General features: G+C 50.7%; 1 protein-coding gene across 1 annotated transcript in view; it reads left to right on the plus strand.

Moving 5' to 3' along the window:
* CHAT (choline O-acetyltransferase) overlaps positions 1–22,928 on the plus strand; it is a 52,457-nt gene that overhangs the window by 410 nt on the left and 29,119 nt on the right. Inside the window, 10 exon segments of the mRNA XM_032312200.1 lie at positions 72–148; positions 1,159–1,331; positions 1,334–1,427; positions 3,538–3,555; positions 3,558–3,640; positions 5,804–5,995; positions 6,826–6,944; positions 8,379–8,432; positions 9,957–10,137; positions 12,201–12,378. Of these exon segments, the coding sequence (XP_032168091.1) occupies positions 72–148; positions 1,159–1,331; positions 1,334–1,427; positions 3,538–3,555; positions 3,558–3,640; positions 5,804–5,995; positions 6,826–6,944; positions 8,379–8,432; positions 9,957–10,137; positions 12,201–12,378 (1,169 nt within the window).

The raw sequence follows: 22,928 nt of genomic DNA on the forward strand, positions 1-22,928 counted from the left end.
CGGGGGAGCCTGAGGACCCGCACCCTCCGGGTACGCTAGGCCCCGCCCCTTGAGGACACTCCCTGTGTCAGCCTTGGAGCTCTGAAGCGCCGGGCGTGGGCTCCCTTCGAGCCCGGCATCCCCGCCCGCCGCGGCTCCGGCGGCTCCGGTGAGGAGTAGTGGCGGAGCTGTTCCGGACAGAGGTCTCAGTCAAGTGTGTTCGATAGATAGCTAGGCTCTACCCTTCGAGGAGCGGGGGAACAGTTGGTGTGTCTGCTGTGTCCTACCTGTGCGGGTCAGAGTCATGACTGAAGAGGGTGCCAATGTAGGAGCTGGTGCCAACCCCCCACCCTCTTTACCCCACCCTTACCCCGGACTTGGGGGAAGCATCTGGCCAAGGCTGTCGGAAGTCTCCCCACCTGAGTCTCCGGACCTGCAGGCCGCGGGTTTGCAGGCCACTCCCAGTCCTGGAGCCTGCGGCCTGAGTTGGGGTATGCCTGTGTATGAAACAATGCCTGTAAGCGTCTTCACTGCTGGTGCGTGCACGTCTGTCCCCAGTCTGCGTGTTGGGCTGTGTGTGTGGGTTTGTCTGGGCAGGGTCTGTCTTTGTGGGTCTGTCTGTGTGTGTTGGTGTGTAAGGATCTATATCTGGGGTGGGGGTGGGGGGAGGAGTGCTTTGTCTGGGAGGAGTGTCTGCCTCTGGCTGCGTGGTCTTTAAGCATCCCAGGTCTGTAATCTCCACTCCCTCCCCCACAGCCCCCCCCCGCCCCATAGTGCCAGCAAGGATGGAGTGGAAATAGAAAAGGACGGAGAACCTGCAGTGATCAAGAAACAGGGTTATTATTATTATTATTTTCATTATCATTTTGAAAGGAGTTGTAGTTTGATTTGAGCCTGGCCTAGACGGCGGGGAGGGCCCAGATTTCCCCGGACCCAACCCTCTCCAGGGTTGTGCGGACGCAGCCGGGGAGTTGGGGGAGCGCCTGGACTGGGGAAGGCTGGTCAGGGGACCAGTGGGCATGGGTGGAAAAATCTCGGGCATGGGTGGGAAAATCTCGGGCCTGGATTCCGCCGCCCTGACACAAACTCGTCCGGGAAGCCGTCCGAGCCGGGGCAGGGGTCCCGGAGGTGGGATCGCTGCAGGAGGCGGCGAGGGTAGGGGCGAGGATTGAGAGCGAGAGAGACGGGGTGGGGCCGAGGGAGGGAGGGAAAAGGAAAGAGGGGAGGGAGGAGGAACAAGGGGAGGGAGATCACAGGCGCGGCCGGTCCGCCGGCAGCCAGTAGGGAGGCCGCGGGGACCCGGCGACGTCGGAGTCTCTACCGCGGACAGAGGCCCCCACCGCCGTACTGCTGACGCGCCCCTGGATCCCTTCCGGCTCATACTCCCGCCCCTAGTCTTGCCTGGTGCGGTGGAGCTGCGGCCAACGCGGCAGAACCGAGGAGGGCAGGTGAGAGGGGCTGGGCTGGAGGAGCGCGGCGCGGGGAACAGAGCGCAGGGAGCCGAGGGAGGTGGAGGAAGGCTCCGTCTAGGGAAGGCGCGGGGATCTAGAGGCGCCAGGATCCGCGGGATTTTCCCGAGTCCTGAACCGAAGCGGCCGTCGGGGAACTGCCGGGAGACTGTTGGATTCCACCGCTCTGGCGCTTGCGCGCCGAGAGTGGAGGCAGGCGGACCGGGAGGGAGCAGGACCGTGAGAAGTTAGGGGGAAAGGGCTGGGAGAGGCTTGACCGTCAGGCTCCGCGGCTCCACGTGCGTATCCTCGCTTCTCTATTCTCCTGGATCCCCGTGTGCTAAATGCCGAGGTCTGCACTTTCTATGCCCAGCCATGGCGTTGCCGGGGCTCATGCGGACCCCCTTTGAATTGCGGGTGCGCGCCCGACCCTCGCGGAGGCGGGAGGTGGGGAGCAGCCGCAGGTGGCAAGTGTGAACTGGGTCCCAGGGAGTCTCTAGAGGACAGGGACCGCCTGTGTTGTGGGGGCGGAGCTGGGATTGGGCGCCGGGGGCAGAGCGGAGACCCTCTCCTGGCAGCCTTCGGAAGCTAGGCTGGCGGCAGCATGCATTGGAGGGCACCAAGTAAAGATAGAAAGATACGCGTTCAGATAGACATATGCCTCTTAATTGCGGGCCCATGGGCCAGGGAGGAAAAGCAGCCGGGAGGACACCAGGCCCTCCCATTTGGTCCCCAGGAAACCATCCTTTTCCAATCTCACACCTCTCAAAGATACAGGGTTTCCAGCTGCAAAAGGGCCTCTACCAACTGGACCTTGCCATCACCGTCCTTTCAGAACTCTGCAGCCCTGCAGGCCCCTAACTTGGATGCCCGCTGCTTCCATTTTGCAGGATGTCAGGGCAGCTACCACGCTATTCAACAGCTCTGGGGGCCACCTAGACCAGAGCATCCTGGCACAGAGTTAGTGTGGGTTCTGTATTCTCTGCCTAGTGCTGCCAGACAGCCCCAGACTCACCCATTCCTGAGCCTTTTTCATTCATCTTTCTGAATGCTCTGTCCTTGGGTCATCTGTGCCTGGAGCCTAGCCCCCCTCTGTGCTGTGCTTGCTTGGGGTGGGGGATCACATGAGCTAAACATCAGTTTTAGGCTCTCAGGAGAGAATAGAGGATGGGTAAGTGAAAAATCATGGGTGTGTGGCTCTGAGGTTCTGCTTAGGGGGGTCGCTGAGAGTAGAGGATGGTCTTAAAAATGGGCCTTTGCCCCTGTTGTCCTGGGTCACTTCTACTGTAAATAAAAAATTATCCATTTTTCATCAGGCTGAGTCTGGTCGCCCCTAGGGCCGGAACTGCCCAGCTGCCCTGTACCGTCTCCCTGAGCATTCTCATGCCACCCACACTAGGAACCTACAAACCAGAGACTGATTTCCTAAGTCACGGTCCAACCAGCAGACCCCAGGACCCTCCACCACAATCGCTGCCTTGGCCACAGGCCAGGCTCCCTAGTTGGCCCAGACTGTGTCCTGGAGCCCACAGCCTTAGAGGACCTGTATTCATTTACGCAGGCATTCACGCATGCGTGCATTCCTTTTATTCAGCTACCCAGCCCTGATCCTACTCCATGCTCATCACCCAGCTGGGTCCCAGAGCTGAAGCACAGAACACAACGGGAGAAGCTAACAGTCTACTAGGAGAGATTTTAATCAGCAAAACATTTATCTGTTGGATCTCAGGCAGGAACAAAGCGAGTACACTGCCAATGACCCCTTGTGATTTGGAGTGAGCCTGCCCAAACTTGCTCTTTCCCACTCTGGCCTGGGGTGGTCAGTTGAGCCTGGGGGACAGTCTTATGGAACAGCTGTCAGCTAAAGGCTTGCTGTAGACCTCTCTCTATCCCATCTGGGGACTCAGAAAGGACACTGTGGTAAGGGGTGCTGGTCTGGAAGTTGGGAGGTTGGGACCAGGTCTATATGGAGGCCTGGTGTAATTGGGCCCCACATCCAGCTGTGGTCTCCTCCCAGGGAGGGGTGGAATATCGGAATCTGGGAGGTGAAGGGTCCGTGGGAGTTCTTTGTGGCTTCTGTATTGATGCCTCCCTGCTTCTTGGTCCCCAGGTCTGCACCTCTGCTTCCCCAGCCAGGAGTCACCACAATGCCCATACTGGAAAAAGTTCCCCAAAAGATGGCAGCAAAAACTCCCAGCACTGAGGAGGAGCCTGTGAGTGACTTTTGGAGTCCCGTCCCTTATCCCCACTCTCCCCCACTCACCTATCCTTGCTTCCAGAATAGTCCTGTATGGGACTGGCCCTGAGCACTTGCCTGGCGACCAGCCCTGCCCTCTGCTGGGCATGAAGCCCAGGCTGCAGTCCTGCCCTGAGCCTGGGAGAGCCTGGAGGGGTGGGGAGTGGCTTCAGGGGGTGCTGAAGAATTGCTGACAGCCATGCTTCCTAACTCCCAAGGCCAGGAAGAGCCCTTGACCTGGGTCAGGTACTCTAGTCCCAAGGCTTTTCCCTCTCCCCAAGTTTCACTTGCAAAGGCTTTGAGCCCAGTGGAGTTGCCTTAGGCTAAGACTGAACTCTCTAAGCCTTATCACATCTCAGCCCCAGCTGCTGTCCCTAGTTCAGTCCTGGAGGCTTAGGCACAATCTTCCCCACTGGCTGAAGGCAGTGCCACCCCTCCTTAGGCAGGCATCCTCCCTCCCCACATTCCTAAGTGGTGGAGCAGCCCATCTAATCTGCAGGTCATTGAGGTGTTGGCCCCTTGGTGACATTTGTCTTCGTGCCACGTCTTTCCCTGGGGCTTCATTTGGAACCCTAATCAGAACTTCTTGGCTTCTCCACATGAAATTGCTCACCACACTGTCCTGACTGTTACAGCTGACAGACAGCTCTGTTGCTGAACATGCCATGGCATGTTCCTCACACTGGCCTGGGGCTTCCTTGAGAGCAGCCCTTCTTTCTCCATTGTTCCCAAGTCCAGTCCAGGGCCTGGCTCACATGCACTGCCCATGAAATGTGTACTGACTTGAGACTTTAGTGTCCAAATTAGTGTCCTCATTGGTACATGTCCCTATCCAGGAAGCTCAGGATAGTCTGGGGAGGAGCCCCAGAGGGCTGAGACATGTGAGCCGAGATTTCCTGCCTCATCCCATTTTACCCACCACCCATTCCCCATGACTGAGTCTCAGCACACTGTCAGAGCCCTGAGGAAGGGTGGCCTGATTCTAGCAGGGGCTCCACTCAGGCCTGCTGATACTCTTGGCAAGGCCACCAGCTGGACTGGGCTTTCTGCAGGTGCCTGCCCACTTGCCCACCATAGACCCCAAGAGAAGGAAGAGGGAACCAGAGCAGCTGGGTGACGGGTAGGCATGGCTCTCTTGAAGTGGGCTGAGCAGCCTAGAATGCTGCCCAGAGCACCCTCGTCCTCAAGCATTCTCTGGGATAGGAGCAGCCTACAGTTAGCACTGATACCCTCCTCCCTACCCCTAGGGCAGTGAGCTCTCAAGACTGGATCAGGCAGGCAAAGACTCCCATTCATTCATCAGCACAGGCTCCCACACATGGTCCCTGTCTGCCCAGGGCAGCTCTGGGGAGGGCTCCAACCCAGGCAGCAGCAGGACCAGAGCACAGGCAAGCTTTCAGTGGGTCCCTTTACTCCACAGCCTGCCCCCACCACCCCAAAGGGAAAAACCCCTGAAAGAAGGTGGCCCCCTACCACCAACTTTGTGAACTCAAATCGGTACTATGAAAAGTTGTGGTTTCTGGCTGTGACTAGCTCAGTGAGGAAGAAGGAAAAGGAAGGGATAGAAAAAGGAGCCAATCTCTCCTTCAGTGTTATACCCTTTGGGTCCAGAGATGAACTAGCTTCTGAAGCCCCAGCTGGGAACAATTCCTAAATTAATGGTGACCAGCAGCCATTATGAATAACGGATCTCTTTTACCTTACACCCATTCTTTATGGTTTAAAAGCACTCTCATGTAGGATCTGTTTGATCTGATAAGAGGTAGAAGCTATTACCCCCATTTTACAGGGGAGTACACTGAGGCACAGAGGTGAGGGGGTTTGCTTATGATCACACAACTTGTCGGCATCAGGTTCAATGCATGAACCCAGGTCTGTCTGCTGCCAACATCAAGGTCTTTTCCTCTACACTTTATCCCCTCCTGGGGGCAGGCCTGGGATATCAGAAAAAAACAAACAGAAGATTTCTAAGGTCAGAATTCCACTGAGCTGGGTCCTAGAAATAGGCAAGACCCAAGATGGGGAACAAGGATAGGAACAGATGGAGACACACTCCAGGGACCAACCTGGGGACAGGCATAGTCTTATAGACCCCACATAAGATCCGGCATAACAAGTGCCTGTCAACTCTCTCTTCTAGGAGTTGCCCAAACTTCCAGTGCCCCCCCTGCAGCAGACCCTCTCCACTTATCTGCGATGCATGCAGCATCTGGTACCTGAGGAACAGTTTAGAAGGAGTCAAGCCATTGTGCAGCGGTTTGGGGCCCCGGGTGGCCTTGGGGAGACCCTTCAGCAAAAGCTCCTAGAACGACAGAAGAAGACAGCCAATTGGGTAAGAGTTGTTGAGAGGGGGCGGACTGCAGAGAGGGCGCAACGCAGACAAGGGAACCACAGGGTGGGGGGCAGGGAGCAGACGTGGAGACAGGGGTTTGGATGAGGGGCAGGTAGGTAACAAAGATGGGGCAGATGGGGGGATAGGGAAGAGAGGAGAAACAAGGGGACAGCAAGGGCAAAAATGAGGGACAGACAGGATGTGGGATGGGAGATAGGGATGGGGATCAAGAGGGGCAGATGGGAATAGAGATGAGGTGATGGGGAGAGAGAGGGAATGGAGATGGAAAACAATGGGAGTCAGGGATGGGGGGACAGACAGGGACAAGGATAGAGGACAGATGGGGAAAGGGAAGGGGACAGGTGGGGCCACAGGGGATATAAATGGGGCAGTAGGGAAAGACAGGGTACGGAAATGGAGACAGATGGGGGACAAGTATGGCAGATAGAGATGTGGCAGCAGAAGGTAGGAGTAAGTTCAGGGAAGCAAAGAAGGGGAAAAATCAGGAATGGGACACACATTAGGATAGGCAGGGTTCAAGGATGAAGTACCAAACACCCAGAATAGGAAACTGGGATGGAAGAGAGGGAAGGTATGGGGCAAAGATGGAGGTCAGTCATGGGGGATTGGAGAGCACACAGGCCCCAGCAGGTAACAGAGGCTCAGGGTGTATTTGTGGAATGAAGGAATGAAGCACGTGATCCAACAAAGTGTCCCAGTCATTCCTGGGGGCTGCCAGGATGGGACGGGTGCTCTCCACAGGCAAGGTGACCTTGTGCAGAGGGTATGGCCCCTGGGGGTAATGGCACCGCTCCTGTTCTCCCCAACAGGTGTCTGAGTACTGGCTGAATGACATGTATCTCAATAACCGCCTGGCCTTGCCCGTGAACTCCAGCCCAGCCGTGATCTTCGCCCGGCAGCACTTCCCAGACACGAACGACCAGCTGAGGTGAGGCCACCATGCTCCTGGGCTCACAGCTGGAGAGTCTGCCTGGAGCCCAGCCCCAGGACCAGGAAGGAAAGGTGGAGGCTTGTGCCCTGGCTGAGCTCTCTGAGGCCCAAATCGCCCAAGACAGACGCCGTCTGGGCCACGGGTCCAGGAAGTAGGTTAGATGAGGCTGCTCTGTGAGGGACAAACACAAGGTCTTCCTCAGAACATATTTATTTGGGATGCAGTGGACAGTAGTGGAGGCCGTGGTTGCCCCACCCCCTGGTGTTTCGATGGCATTCTTGCTCTGGCTGAGGCCCTGGAAGGAGGTGTGTACTCTCTGACCCCACCAGGACTTGAGGCTTGCACTTGGCCCTAGGACACACTGCCCCAGGCTGTCTGAGAGGAGCTCCGCTGAGCCCCCACCAGCCCCGAGCTCCAAACAGAGGCTCCGAGGGGGTGGAAACGGTTCCTTCCTGCCAGCTGCCACCACAAGAGCCTCTACCATCTGCTGTAATTTCAGGGCTCACTGAACCACTGGAACGGCCTCTGGGCCCACCGATGTTGCTGGGGGGGCGGGGTAGGGAGCATTTGCACAGGGATGTGGCTGGGAAGAAGGGCCTCTGGACAGGAGTGGCTTGGAGCCACACCCAATGTGGCCCAGCATGACCACGGTTCAGAGAGGAAAAAAAAAAAAACCAACCAACAAACAAAAGAGGCAGGGCCTACCTGGGCCTACAGGCAAGGCTCAGCGATGCTCAGAAGATCCCCCATTCCCTCCTTCCCCACCAGGACAAGCCCCACTGAGCTGCTGGCCAGGCAGCCTGTAGCCCAGACCTCCGGGGAAGGGGGGGTGCGGGGCAGAAGAAAGTATGCCGATAGATGGACGAACAGCTTCTGAAAACAGTTCTCAAACTGCATCCACAGGGGCATTTTCTTCCTGATGCAATCAAGCCAGGGTCCTCATCCATGGACAGTGGAGATGACACAGTCCTGCGGCACCATCTCTGATGATGTCCCCCCCACCCCGCCTTCCAGCACCCCCTTCCATTTTCATTACCACTAAGGGGACCAAATTATTGACTTTCCCCCAGGAGACTGGATTTCCCCAAAGCTGGGTTCCTGGCCTAGTCTAGGCCCAGCACAGTCCTTTCCTAGGGAGAACCCTACCCCTGACCATCCGGCCTTCTCCCGCCTGCTCTGCGGCCCCTCCCAGCTTCCTCTCCCTCCTCCTCCTCATTCACCTTCAAGGATCCTCTCCTCCCCGCTATCCGTTACCCCCACACGACCATTTTAATCCAAGGCTTTTGAAGGACTGGCAGTGTGATGGCAGCTTGGGGAAGGGGTCCTTGAGCTTGAGAGGTGGGGTGTGGAGTGGAAGGAATGGAAGGTTGGATAGTGGGAAGGAGCCTGGGCCCCTAAGAGGAGAACCTCAGGCCTGCTCTCTCTCTGCAGGTTTGCAGCCAACCTCATCTCTGGTGTGCTCCACTACAAGACCCTGCTGGACAGGTAGGATGGGGCCAGCCTGGGGAGGGCAGTGCCCTGATTTAGCACGGCCTGCTGAGTCATATGTCTCCCTGCCACACTAGCCAAGGAGCTCCCAGAGGGCAGAGACCTTGTCTTTTCCAGCTCTGTGCTTCCGGCTCCTGTCATAGAGCAGGTGCATTACCACCCTCTTCCACCCCCCATCCCAACTCCTCCAGCATCAGAATAACCTTTACCCCGGCTGACCTGAACATTAATGGGTCCTTTTCCTAGCATGAGCCCTGTCCCATCATAATCTCTTTACGTTGCACTCCCCCACACACCCACATTGTTACATGCATCAGGAATTTAGGGAATCCAGGAGAAGGCAGAGAAGGAGTCCTGGGAGCGCGAGCCAGGTGATGGTGGGTTCAGCCTTGTTAGTTGCCAGCTGGGGGAATGGTCTCCCCACACTGAGCCCATGAAACCTCATTGGTTTCCTCCCCAGCTTGGACACTTGTTTCCAAATGAGCCGTGGTGAAGGACCAATGTATTTTTTAATTTTATAAAATGTAAAACACTACAAAAATGAATCTGCAGAACAATGGTATAAAGGTACAAAATACACAACCATGTATTTTATTTTTATTTTAGACTTGACAAAAAATTCCACTGTCAAATTGCTATAATAAAAGTTTCTGAGAGCTCCCACTGACTCCCACAGTTCAGTGCGGTGCCTGTACTTCAAGCAGCAGGGGCATGGGACACCCCACCCTCCCTCTGCCCCAGCTTACCCTCAGGGCTCAGCTCACAAGGCTGGTCCTTGTCACCCTGAAACCCTCTCATTTATCAGCTCATTGCTTGTTGTCTATGCTTTACCTACACAGCCCAGGACCTGTGCCCCATTAGAACAGGACACTCACGTTTTGTTTGCCACTATAACCCCAGATCCCAGAAAGGTGCCTGGCACAAGGGAGGGAGGAGGGAAGGAAAGATGGAAGAGAAGGAAAGAAGGGGAGATAGAGAAAGGAGGAGAGGGGAAAGAGGGATGGAAGAAGGAAGGAGAGAGATAAAGGGAGGAGGGGAGGAGGAGGGGGAGGAAGTGGTGGACGAGAGGCCAAGGGCGGGAACCAAGAGGGACGCAAGATGTGTTGAGACCACAGGAGAAGGAGGACTTTCTACCGTGAACTCAGAGAAGGCTTCTGGAAGAGGTGATGCAAGAGTAGGCTCTTGAAGGGGTGGAAGGAGTTTTCCAAACAAATTCATTGAGCACAGGGGTGGGGTGAAGGCAGGCTAAGCGAAGATCAGCACAAGCGAAGGCGTGAGGACTGAAACGCAAGTTCTGTACATGTAGTGCTCGAGGCAGGGGTGAAAGAGACAGTCGGAGGTTCAGAAAACCCCAAGGGTCTCCCCATGGGCCATGGAAATAGGGCACCCCACTACTTCAAAGAGTGGGGAATCCAGCTCCTTGATGGCCATCCTAATGCAGTTCTGGTTTTTGTGCCCTGCCTTGCTAAATCGAGTCAAATAGCACCAATTCCAATCCCTTCCTTCCTCCCTGCTCTCCAGCCACTCCATCCCCACTGACTGTGCCAAGGGCCAGCTGTCGGGGCAGCCACTCTGTATGAAGCAATACTATGGGCTCTTCTCCTCCTACCGGCTCCCTGGCCACACCCAGGACACACTGGTGGCCCAGAAGAGCAGTGTCATGCCCGAGCCAGAGCACGTCATCGTGGCCTGCTGCAACCAGGTAAGTGGCCCTCTCTGCTGCAGCCTTTCCAGCTGGGGAGGGCACAGGAGTACCAGTCTGACTTCACCAAGGGTGCTCAGCCTCCTCTCGGAGGCACACAGTGAACTAGGACAGAGTAGGTTCTCTTGACTCCTAGTCAGTCCCACTTCTCTCCCTTGAGTTGGATTTTAAGAACAAGGAGAGTCATCGATTGAGAATGACTTCCATGGGCTCCCATTTTGGCCCTGACCAGCCAGGTTGGCTGGTCTGGATGGACGGTGGGGTCTTCATGAGACCCAGCAGGGCCTCAGCCACTCCTCATGAATCACCCAGGCGGTGGCCTTCCTGGAGACCACATGCAGACAGATGAACAGCTTTACGGACTCACTGTCCAGACCTCCATGTCTAAGCTATAAGCTTGCCTACTTACATGTATTCATCCTGCTGATTCCATAGTGACTCGCAGGAGGGCTTGGAAGCTCATCTGACAGAAGAGCTGAGCAGCCTGTCCAAGGCTGAGAAGGCCTCGGAGACCTGGCCAGTGGCCCCTGCTTATGGCCCACCTCCTAGTAACTCATGACTTCACACTGGCTTCCGGGAGCCCACAATGGCCCATGAGGACCAAGGGGACAGGCTGAGCATAAGGACCCTTGGCCCCTTACCAGTGCCCACCAGGCTATCTATAGATTCTATGTTGAGCCTCCCCCTAATTATTTCATCTGACAAAAAGCTGTTTTAGGGTTTTTTGGTTTTGGATTTTTGTGGGGCTTTTTGGTGTGGGTTTGTTTTTGGTTTGGGGTTTGTTTTTTGTTGTTGTTGTTTGTTTGTTTGTTTGTTTGTTGGTTGGTTTGGTTTGGTTTTTGGGTTTTGGTGGGCTTTTTGTTTGGTGTTGTTGGGTTTTGGTGTGTTTTCTTTGTTTGTTCATTTGTTATTGTTATTTTTTCTAAAACCCAAGTCTAACGCCTACCCAGAGATCCCCCAAATATTCCTGTCACCACATTTTCTCTTGGGCTCCCCTGACATTTGCAGTCATTGATAGGAGCTCAGGGAAAGTCTGTCATCCTAGGTTGGCTCTTCCCACCAAGAAGCCCACCTGGGAGTTTGGCCACAAACAAGAACTTTTCTCCATCTTCATTAAAACATCAAACTAGCATTTCCCAGCCCCCACATGCTGCAGTATTCATCCATTCCAGAAACGCCCCCAGGGCCCCTGCCCTGGACCAGGCCATGCGTATGCTGCTCAGGGCACGAGACCAGGTTCTCATACCAACTGGCAGAAAAGGGATCAGAACTTGGGGCTGGAATAAGACCTTTCATGAAGCCCAAGACTTCAGCTTCAGAACTGCTAAATGATAGCTCACACACCTCCCTCGGTACACACACATGCACACATGTATATGTACACATATAGGGATAGAACTTTTGCATGTTGTTTTTCATTTTAATCTTCCTCTGCATATTATTTGACTTGCCTTTTTTTCTCTGCTTCAGTTGTGTTTGAGATCTGTCCCTGTAGCCATATCTAGAGCTAGTTCATTCCCGTTAACTGTTGAGTAGATGTGCACTAGACAAATGCGTTACATTTGACTTAGCTGTCCCCCTACTGGAAAACACCTGGGCACCCTCTACCATGTTGTTATTGCAAATATGACTTATATGCACACTCCTTCACTTATCTTCGAGGCGCAAGAGTATATGTTTCTCCAAGCCTTAGTCTAAAATATTCATATAGAGGAGTAATTGCTGAATCATACAGAACACACGTTTTTAGTTTGGACAGACACTGCCCTCCAACAGCAATGGTGCAAATTTATACCTGAACCCCACACGAAGTAAGAACCACAGAAGGAAGTTTTATTTGAGCTAAGTTTAATCTGCCTTCTTTGATTTGGGGGAGCTTGGAGTCCAGCACCGCTGACAGCATTGGCTGGGTCCCCAACTTGTGACTGTTCAGAGCCATCACGTACCTTGAGATCCCTGGGCCTGAGTATCCCCCACCTGGGCTCACGTGTGAAGGCTCAGTGAAGGCCCTTGGCCTTGGGCTGGCTGCCCTGAGTGATGTGTTTGACCTGTTTCCCCCACAGTTCTTTGTCTTGGATGTTGTCATTAATTTCCGCCGTCTCAGTGAGGGGGATCTGTTCACTCAGTTGAGAAAGATAGTCAAAATGGCTTCCAACGAGGATGAACGCTTGCCTCCAATCGGCCTGCTGACGTCAGAAGGGAGGAGCGAGTGGGCTGAGGCCAGGACGGTCCTCGTGAAAGGTTAGCAGCAGTGCCCAGTGCGTCTCCACGCTCATCTCATCCTCATGCCCATTGGCTTTCCTTCCTCCAGGGTCGGGCACCATGCCTCATCCCCATTTGCCATAGCATGGAGAGTTCAGACCTCCCTCCAACTCAGGACCCGACAGCACGTGGGCTGAGGCACCCGGGGGCTGACAGCACCTTTTGTACCCTCATATTTCATCCGGCAATGTTCTAGCTTCCTGGATGATTAGCGCTGAAATCCTGGGATGTCTGGGAATATTGGGGGAGGGAAGGTTTTGAGCTGGAGGAAGGCTGGCTACAATTAAGCAGTTGTGATTTACTGGTGGGCAGGGATGGTACCCATTTTGAGGGTCTGAGTCACTGGCAGAGCCGTCACATGGAGATATAGGATAGAGCCCAGCTCTGGCAGGGTGGTTCACTGCCGCAGTCCTGGAACTTTTCATCTTCAGGCTGACCTATCCTTCTGGCTGGTTGCTGCTCTTAGGAAGGTTTCTAAGCATTCCCATAAGAAAGTTGATAATAGGGGCACCTGGGTGGCTCAGTGGGTTAAAGCCTCTGCCTTTGGCTCAAGTCATGATCCCAGGGTTCTGGGATCAAGCCCCGAATCGAGCCCCCACATCGGGCTCTCTGCTCCGCAGGGAGCCTGCTTCCTTCTCTCTCTCTCTCTGCCTGCCTCTCTGCCTACTTGTGATCTCTGTCTGTCAAATAAATAAAATAAAATAAATTTTTTAAAAAAGAAAGCTAGTAATAGTCTTAAAAATTTTAAGCCATCCTTTTGGAAACTCATCTTCAAATCCAAAGCCAGTCCTATTCCCAGGAATTAGTTGCAGTGCTTTCCCTCCTTGCCTAATTAGAGAGTCCAGGATAAGAGGGAAGGCTTCTGTGGAACTCCATGTGCATCTCGGACTCTCGTTCAGCCAGGTGTCCATTCCGACTCCCCTGAGTGTCTGTCAGCTGAGGATCTGGGTGAGGCTTGGAAAGTTAGGAGGCAGAGGCAGAGAGGAGGAAGCCCCTACCCCCGAGGAGCCCACTGGACAGGGAAAAGGAAGGCATGGGGTGGGGGGGGGGCACAGATTCAAGTACACAGTGATGCAGCAACCAGCCACGTAAAGCAATAGAGACAGCAGGTCCAAAAAAAAGTGCTCTAGGACTTCAGCGAGAGGAGGGGGCCTTTCCGCTTGGGAGGCCTGTGAAAGGCTTTGTTGGAAGAGGTGGGACTCAGCTCAGGTGTCACTGCCTCAGGCCCCCTAGGGCATCATCCCCCACTCAGCACACTCTGTCATCTTGTCCTGCTGTCTTATACTAATTGCCCTTGTCACTCTCTGAAGTCAGCTTCTCATTTGTTTATGCATGCTGATTACCTGCCTCCCTTCCCTAGTCTCTGAGGAGAACAGGGGCCTTATCTGTTTGGATTAACTTTTTAATCTGCTGTGCCAAACACAGTGGGGCCCCGGTTATATCTGTTAAATAAAAGAGCGGAGGGTTACGAATGATAGCAGGCCCCAGACTTGTTGCCTCCCTACCAGTTACTGATTGTTCATTCAACCATGGGGCACCTGCGGAATGCTCAGTCCTAAATCGGGGGCTGCACGGGCCACAGGAGGGTGTGAAAGCCAAACCCGTCCTCACAGACCTAACCGCCAAGTTGGAAAATTAATAACTTCTCATTGGAAAGTGAGTTAATTCCCTCAGGAGACCATGGTGTAATCAAATCCCACTCCTCTCCCCTCCAGGGACAGAGACAGGCATCAGACAATCCCCTCCGCTTCCAATACAGTTTCCACTTTATTAGCAGACCAAGCTACCTCCCTGCAGGACTGACCGGGATTGCCTTGAGGTTTAAGTGCTTGGGCTGTGCTAATCGGAATTAATTTGTTAATGGCACTTGATCTGGCTTTCTGAATGGAAGTGCTGTTTCCGAGGGCAGTGTGACAGAGAGGAGGGGCCCACACGCTTTCTCTTCAGAGATCTGATTATTGCGGTTGGCACGGACTGTGTCATCGGCACAGCAGGAAACCAACCCTCCAGAGCCCTCCTCCCCAGAGCAGCCCCAGCCTACAGAGAGGAAACCATTTAGGAAAGGATTTCACTATAGATGTAAAAGATGGCAGCAACTTGGACGACGCTGGAAAGTAAAGATGAAAGACATGAGTGGGGTCCAGATACATTGCAAAAGAGACGTGACAAGGAGGAATAGAAAAATGAGAGAGATTCCTAGATTTTTTTAAAAAGATTTTATTTATTTGACAGAGAGTGATCACAGGTAGGCAGAGAGGCAAGCAGAGAGAGAGAGAGAGAGGAGGAAGAAGTCTCCCTGCCGAGCAGAGAGCCTGATGTGGGACTCGATCCCAAGACCCTGATATCATGACCTGAGCTGAAGGCAGAAGCTTAACCCCTGTGCCACCCAGGTGTCCCAGATTCCTAGATTCTTGATTCGAGTATCCTAAATGGTGATTTCCCTGTGACGGGAACCAGGTTGGTGAAGTGACTACAGAATGAAGCCCTTTCTAAGTATGTCAGGTTTGAGATGCCTTGAGTCATCTAAGTGGAGATGTCAAATTAGATCTATGTGTCTGGAGCTCAAGAGAGAGGTCAGTACGGAGACATAAATTTGAGAGCCATCAGCACATAAGTGATATTTAAAGTCATGGACCTGGGTGAGATCATCTAGAAACAGCAGAATGGGTCCTTGGAGGTCAGGTAGGGAAAGATGCAAAGCGGATTGAGAAAGCGCAGCCTATGAAGTCAGGAGCAAACCAGGAGATGAGTCATGAAGATCCAAAGGGAAAGAGGAAGCGGCCAGCCACTTGGAATGCTGCTCAGAGCTCAAGGAAGAGCTGGACAGAGAGGAGACTCAGAGCTTGGCAACACTAAGTTATCAGTGACTTTCACCAAGACCAGACACAGGAGTAGGAAGGATGAATGATTGTATGCTAATGGGTGTGATCCAACAGCAGGAAGAAATTGTTGATGGGACTGTCAATGAGTAGGCTCAGTTAAGTGTGGATGACTCTTTTCGGGTATTTAGGTATTAAAAGAGCAGGAAAATGAGGCAGTTGATGGGAGAGGATGGGAGTCAAGGGAAGTGTCGAGTCGGAGAGGCAAGTGCCTGGTTGTATGCAGACAAGTCTATGGAAGTACTCCAATAGGAGAAATTATTAATGAAGACAGAGATGAATGGAGGCATGGGATTCTTGCAAAGGCAAAAGGAAATGCAAGCCAAAGAATAAGAGGCCTTTGGTTGGTATGGGGAAAACTGAAACCTGGGCATGCGGTCGTGGTGGTGGGAACGTGAGGAGGTTCCTGACTGATGGCTTCTGGTCTCAGATCAGCAGAGCAATGGCCATGAGCCGAGAGAGGCACCAGTGGCATTCTGAAGACAAAAGAGAACACAAGAAATAGCCCCTTGGAAAACTTGATGAGATGTATGGACTCTGTTGAGCTCATATTGAAGGGCTTGGCGGCCATATGTTTTAGGAGAAATTAATTAGCTTTGTTTTACAATTTGTTGCCTCAGGTTCAGGCAAAGAGAAGGTAGGTCACCAGGTTCAGCCTTGGCTGGAGAACATAACTGAGGGAGAAAAGGTGAAGGTATGGCAAGGGACTGGTTATAGTGTTGGGATCTGAAAGGGGGAGACCGAGGGTCTGAGAGAGGAGGGTGCGCGTGGGCTGGGTCCTCCACACAGACTGCAGGAATGAGGGCTGGAGTGGTGACGGGGAGGAAGAAGGTGAACCGGGTGCCCAGACTTGCATGATGGGGAGTTGTGAGGACATCAGGGGAATGCAGCAACACGGGGGCAGCGACGATGGGGATGGGAAGGTGGAAGTCTAAGAGCTGCGGCTTCAAAGGAAAAGCAGGGAGGAGCCGCGCAGGCGTAGGGACAGGGAGAAGAATACCACCGACCCCACCAGACTCCCACGGTGCATGAGTGTGAAGGAAAATAGTCTCCTGGAGAGGTCACAGGAAGTGTGTCCCTCAAGTGTGTCCCTCAGGGGGTGCCCCCCCGCCCCCCCGGTGAGGCAGGTGAACAGAACACCCTCAGAAGAGATTAGCAGTGCAAGGAGACCCGCCATCACTACTCAGACGTCATGAAATGTTCGAGAAGGGGGAAAGCTGCGGAGGGTAAGGGATGAGTCCATGCAGGGTACACTAGAGCAGCAGGGCATGGGAGTGCCAGCCAAAGACCCAGGGATGGTGGTCCTCATTGTATACAATGCTCCCAAATCCTCAGCCTCTGGGAAGGTACTCTCCTGGTTCCAGGTGTGGTTGTGGGGGCTGGGCTAGGGGTTTGATGGGCCCAGGTAGGTGTCGTCTGGCAGGAGCTTTCTCGACCAAGTTGAGCTCCTGTTGACCGATTGGAGATCTGGACCGAGACATCTGAGCTCAGACAAAATCTGAATTCTCATAGGGTCCACTGAGAACCAGCGGGGCAATTGATTTTATCCACATGTTCTCCCTAGAGAGACCATCCCTGATCCTTCACTCTGCTCCCCAATCAAAATAACTCCCTTCGTCGGCCCACTGGCTCCCCAGCCTGACCCTGTGTCGTGACATTGGGAGGGTGGAGCTCACAGGACAGTGGACCAGCTGTCTGCCGTAAAACCCAGGCTTCCCCCTTCACCCAGTGCTCCCCCCACCCCCTGTGGCCCCAGCACTGCTCACGCAGAGCTCTCTGAGAATGTGGTGCAGGAGAGGTGAGTGTATTATCATCTCTATCTGCAGCCTAATCATCCACAGCCAACACAGAATAAGATCTTGGAGGTCCAAGGGCTAAGAGATCTGGCAGGACCATCACTGCCCCCCCAGAAGCCTGTGGTGTTGTTGGGGAGACCCGGAATAAACAGAATTATCAGGACAAGAGTGGACAGGATAAAACCAAAGGAGCGTCTCCAACAGGAGTCCTGAGGGAATTTGAGGATCTTATCCCCTGTGCTTGTCATAGCTAAGGAGAGCTTCCTGTGTCAAGTAGAACATGAGGCTAAGCCCAGGTGGGTTGAGCTGGCTGTGACTGGGGCTGGCTAACAAATCAGGGTCATATGGAGAACCCCTAAAATAAAGATTCTGGTGTCCCAGGGATTTTCCAGTGGGATAGGGATGAGGCCAAGAAATCGGTTTTTGGTTGTTTTTTTTTAAAGATTTTATTTATTTGACAGAGAGAGACACAGTGAGAGAGGGAACACAAGCAGGGGGAATGGGAGAGAGAGAATAAGGCTTCCTACCAAGCAGGGAGCCTGATGCGGGGCTCAATCCCAGGACCCTGAGATCATGACCTGAGCCAAAGGCAGGCACTTAACCACTGAGCCACCCAGGTGCCCCAGGAATCTGTATTTTTAAAGCACCTTCATGGTCAGGCCAGGTTGAAACCAACTTAAGCAGATATTAAATTAGCAGCTACTGTGCATGGAGGTCTCCCGTGATGCTGGCCTTACCCAGGGCCCTTTCTGTCCCTTGTTGCTCTGAGTCTTCAGCAGAGCCCGTGAGGTGGGGATTCAGCCCCACAAAACATAGGCGGCTCCTTCTCCAGCAGGTTGAGCTAGTCTTCACCCTTGGAGGTGGTCAGTGACTGAATGAGGGCATCTTTGTCTCCCAAGCCCAAGATCCTCAGGGCTCGCAGGCCGGGCGGGATTTGAGGCCTCAGGAAGGGAATCCGTAACTTCCCAGGACCTCCCTCCCTGCAGAGCCTTGAAACTGTGGCCTTCCTGAACCCAGGAGGACCAACACTGTTATCCTGGTCTGCAAATTTAATTAGATATTCAGCCCTGAGTCTGGAAGACTACAGTGCTTGTCAATTTGTAGGAAAAGAATAGCCAGCTCAGAGAGCCGGCACCCCCACCCCCCACCCGGAGCCTGCTGGCTTTCCTGGGTGCTGTGTGGAGATCCTGGGAGCTGACTTCAGGCAGATGCTTGTGTTTACACAGCACCGTAAATATTTATCCCCAGCAGCCAATTAGAGCTGAGCCACTGCCTTCAAGGAGGGAGCTGACAGAAGGCAGCTACGTCTGGAGAAGGCCTTGGTCATGGTTTACAAGAACTGCTCGGGATGGGCATTTTGCTACTTAAATATTGTCATCCAGAGATAGGCAAGTCTGCTGATTTTAAAACCAATTACACATTAGCAATAACAGCCTCTCTGATTTAATTGGCCCAGAAATACCCCCCGGGCTCCTGAGGCTGAATGCTGTTTTCTTTCCTCCAGGGTGGGGGTTGGGGAGGGTGGGAGGCATTTCTGGGGCCATTGTCTGCCTCCCACAGTGGAAGTATGAAGATTCCGGTGTTTGAGGGCCTCCAGACAGGGAGAGGCACATGGCCTGTGGCAAGAGACCTGGGCTTGCCCTGGCCCTCCTCCCGGGGCCCTGGAGCTCGCTTCTAGGCTAGAACATGGAGGTGGTCGCCTTGCCCAGTGGCTAGGACCAAGGGGGTGCAGAGAGGCTGCAAGGCAGGTGGTCTGGTCCCTGGGGCACCGAGGCTGTTCACTAAAGGATTAACTCTTAATTAGATTTGGGGAAATACTGTGGGGATGGTTTGTCCGAGGCTCACAGCCTCACTGGAAAAATCTGATAGACTGCACATGGGCACCTGTTGAATCTGTTCCGTCGATGACAGTGACCCGTGGCCTCAGACTGAATGGCCTGGATTCCTTGCCTTGGAACCCTAACCCTTATTAACTCTGAGCCGCTCCTTTGCGTCCCCTGGGCTTCTCACAGGCCACACACTCCGAGTGTGCACTCTTTTGTTTCATTTCTCCCCCTGTGACCCTCTCTCTGGCCCTCACTTTCCATTTTATGATATTTGGGGTTCAAAGTGAGTGGGAGGTGTGTCTTTTTGTTTGTTTTGCTTTGCTTTGTTTCATTTTTATCTCCTGCCCTTCTCCACTCACCACCCCGCCCCTAATTCTGCAAGTATGCTGGCTCTTTAAATCTGCCTTTGTGGGTGTTTCAAACCCAGAAGAAAGAGCAATGCTTAGTTCTTGAAGGTGTTTTTTTTTTTTTAATTAAGTTAAACTTATTTGGGGATAATTGTAGATGCACACACCCTTACAAGAAATAATCTCCCCCATATCCTTTTTCTCCTAGTGCTAACATCTTGTAAAACTCCAGTACAACATCACAATCTTGACATTGATGCAGCCTACAAACAGATCATTCCCATCTTCCCAAGGACCCCTCCTATTGCCTTTCATAGCCACACCGATGTCCATTCCAACCCCATCTCTCCTTAATCCCTGGCAACCAGGAATCTCTCTTCATTTCTGTAATATTATTGCTTTAAGAATGATGTATAAATGAAATCATATGGTATATAACCTTCTGAGCCTGACTTTCTTTTTTTTCACTTGACATAATTCTCTGAAGATTAATCCACATTGTCCCATATGTCAGTAGTTCATTCCTTTTTATTCCTTGGTATGGGTGATATCATTCATCCATTGAAGGACACCTGAGTTATTCCTATTTTTTGGCTATTACAAATAAAGCTACTATAAACATTATATTTATATGTTTTTGTGTGAGCATAAGTTTTCATTTTAGGAAAAATTCCAGGAGTAGAATTGATATCTGCATGTTTAGTTTCTAAAGAAACTGCTAAAATGTTTTCCAGATTGGTTGTACCACTTTATATTCCCATCAGATGTAGTTTCTCTGCAACTTTGCCAGCATTTGGTGTTGTCACTATTTCTTAATTTTGCCTTTTTCAGCAGTGTGTAGTGATATCTTACTGTAGTTTTAACTTACATTTTTCTAGTGACTAATGATGTTGAGTATCTTTTCATATGCTAATTTTCCATCTTCAGATCCGCTTTGGTGAAATGTCATTTCCCGTCTTTTGCTCATTTTCTGATTAGATTGTTTGGTTTGGGGTTTGTTGTTGTTGTTGTTTTACTGTGAATTCTGAGAGTTGTTTATATATTCTTTACTAGCCCTTTCTTGGCTATGTGGTTCTATATTTCCTCCCAATCTGTAACTTACAGTTTCATCTTTTTAACATGGTGTTTCACTGAGTAAATGTTTTCAGTTTTGATGAAGTCCAATTTGTCAGTTTTTCCGTTGATGAATCATGCATTTGATGTCAAATCTAGAAATTCTTTGCCTTGCCCTAGGTCCCCCAAATTTTCTCCTATATTTTTTCCAAAAGTTGATATTACATTGGTACATTTAAGTATATGATCTATTTTTTCATTAAATTGTTTATAAGGTGTGAGGATTTATAGTCAGGCTTTTTTTCTTTTTTTATTTAATTTTAATTTTAATTTTGATCTTATTTATTTATTTTGCCTATAGCTTCCAACAGCTCCAGCAATGTTTGCTGAAAAGGACATCCTTTCTACACTGAATTACTTTCATGCCTTTGTCAAAATCAGTTAGGAATTTTTATTTGAGTCCATTTTGAGGTTTTCTATTCTCCTCCATTGATCTCTGTGCTCCTCTATCTGCCAATACCACATATTCTTGGTTATGTAGCTCTAAGTCTTGAAATTGAATATACTGGTTCCTTCAACTTTATTCTTCTCCAAAATTATTTTAGCTATTCTAACTTACATATAAATTTTAGACTAATCTTGTCTATACCTACAAAAAGTTATTTATTTATTTATTTGACAGAGAGAGAGAGAGATCACAAGTAAGCAGAGAGAGAGAGGAAGGGAAGCAGGCTCCTTGCTGAGCAGAGAGCCCGACGCGGGGCTTGATCCCAGGACACTGAGATCATGACCCGAGCCAAAGGCAGCGGCTCAATCCACTGAGCCACCCAGGCACCCCTACCTACAAAAAGTTTTGCTGGGAGTTTGATGGCAGCAGTCTTAAACCCGTGTATCAGTTTGGGGAGAATTGACATATGCACCATGTTGAGACTTCCTATTCCTGAACACAACATCTCTCCATTTACTTAGTTCTTCTTTGATTTCTTTTATTGGTGTTCTATAGTTTCAGCATACAAGCCTTGTACATTTCTGTTACATACAATGAAGTGTTTCAGTGTTTTGCATCATTATTAGTGGTATTATATTTTTAATTTTGGTGTTCATGTCCTTGTCCCTGGTGTACAGAAATACAATTGATTTTTGTATGTTTATCTTGTATCTTGCAAACTTGCTGAACGCATTAATTCATTCTAGGATGTTTGGGGTGGGGCTTTGGTTTGTTTAGGTTTTGTGGTTTTTTTTTTTTTTGGTATATTTCTTAGAATTTCTACACAAACAATCATGTCATGTGAAAGTAGGGATTTTTTTTCCCTTCTGATCTCTATCCCTTTTAATTCCCTTTTATTGCCTTATCACACTGGGCAGTACTTCTGGTACTATTTTGGATAACAGTAGTACGAGTGGATATCCTTTCTTTTTCCTGATCGTAGGGAAAAGGCATGTGATCTTTCACCTTTAAAATGATGTTAACTATAGCCCTTTTCGCAGACGTTCTTTATGAAGTTGAGGAAGTTCCCCTCTATTTTTATTTTTCTGGGATTTTGTCATGAATAGATATTAAATTTTAGGAGTATTGTCAAATATTTTTATTGCACCAATTGATATAATCATGATTTTTCTATAACCTGTTAATATGGTGGATTATACAGGTTGATTTTCAGCCTTGCATTCCTATAATAAGCCCCACTTTGTATATAATTCTTTTTACTTATATATTGTTCAATATTTTTGTATCTATATTCATACATTCATGAGGATTATTGGCCTATAGCTGGTTGGGTGTTGTGGCTTTTCTTCTTCTTTGTACTGTTTTCATCTTGTTTTGGTATAAGGATAACACTTGATTCATAAAATGAATTGGGAAATATTCTTAACCTCTTAAGTTATCTGAAAGGAATTGTATTGTTGTGTTTTAGTTCTTCCTTAAATATTTGGTACAATTCTCCAGTGAAAACCTCTGGGCCCAGAAATTTCTTTTTCTGGAATTTAAAACTTATAAATTCAATTTTCTTAATAGTTATAGGTCTATCCAAATTCTTTCTTATTTTTTCCTTTTGTTTTTATTTATTTGACAAAGAGAGATCAGAAGTAGGCAGAGAGGCAGGCAGAGAGAGGGCAAGCAGGCTCCCTGCTGAGCAGAGAGCCCAATGCGGGACTCGATCCCAGCACCCTGAGATCACGACCTGAGCTGAAGGCAGAGGCTTAACCCACTGAGCCACCCAGGTGCCCTCAAATTATTTATTTTATATATGGTGCATTGTAGTAGTTTATAATTTTCAAGAGATCACTCCATTTCATCTAAATTGTCAAATTTATGTCTGTAGAGTTGTTCATAGTATTTCTTTATAATCCTTTTGATGTCTGCTGGGTCTGTAGTACTAACCCTCATTTCATCCCTGATAGTGTTCTGTCTTTCCCTCACTCTCTCTCTCTTACAAGTCTTGCTAGAAATTTGATTGATCCTCTAAACGAACTAAATTTCTTTTTATTGTTTTTGTTGGTTTTTTTTTTTCCAATTCTGTTGGTTTCTGATTCTTGTTATTTCCTAACTCTTGATTGCTTTTTGTTTATTGTGCTGCTCTTTTTCTAGGCTCCTCAGGTAAGAGCTAATAGAATTCATTCAAGACT

The sequence above is a fragment of the Mustela erminea genome, chromosome 14 (assembly GCF_009829155.1).
Source record: "Mustela erminea isolate mMusErm1 chromosome 14, mMusErm1.Pri, whole genome shotgun sequence".
Classification (NCBI taxonomy): domain Eukaryota; kingdom Metazoa; phylum Chordata; class Mammalia; order Carnivora; family Mustelidae; genus Mustela; species Mustela erminea.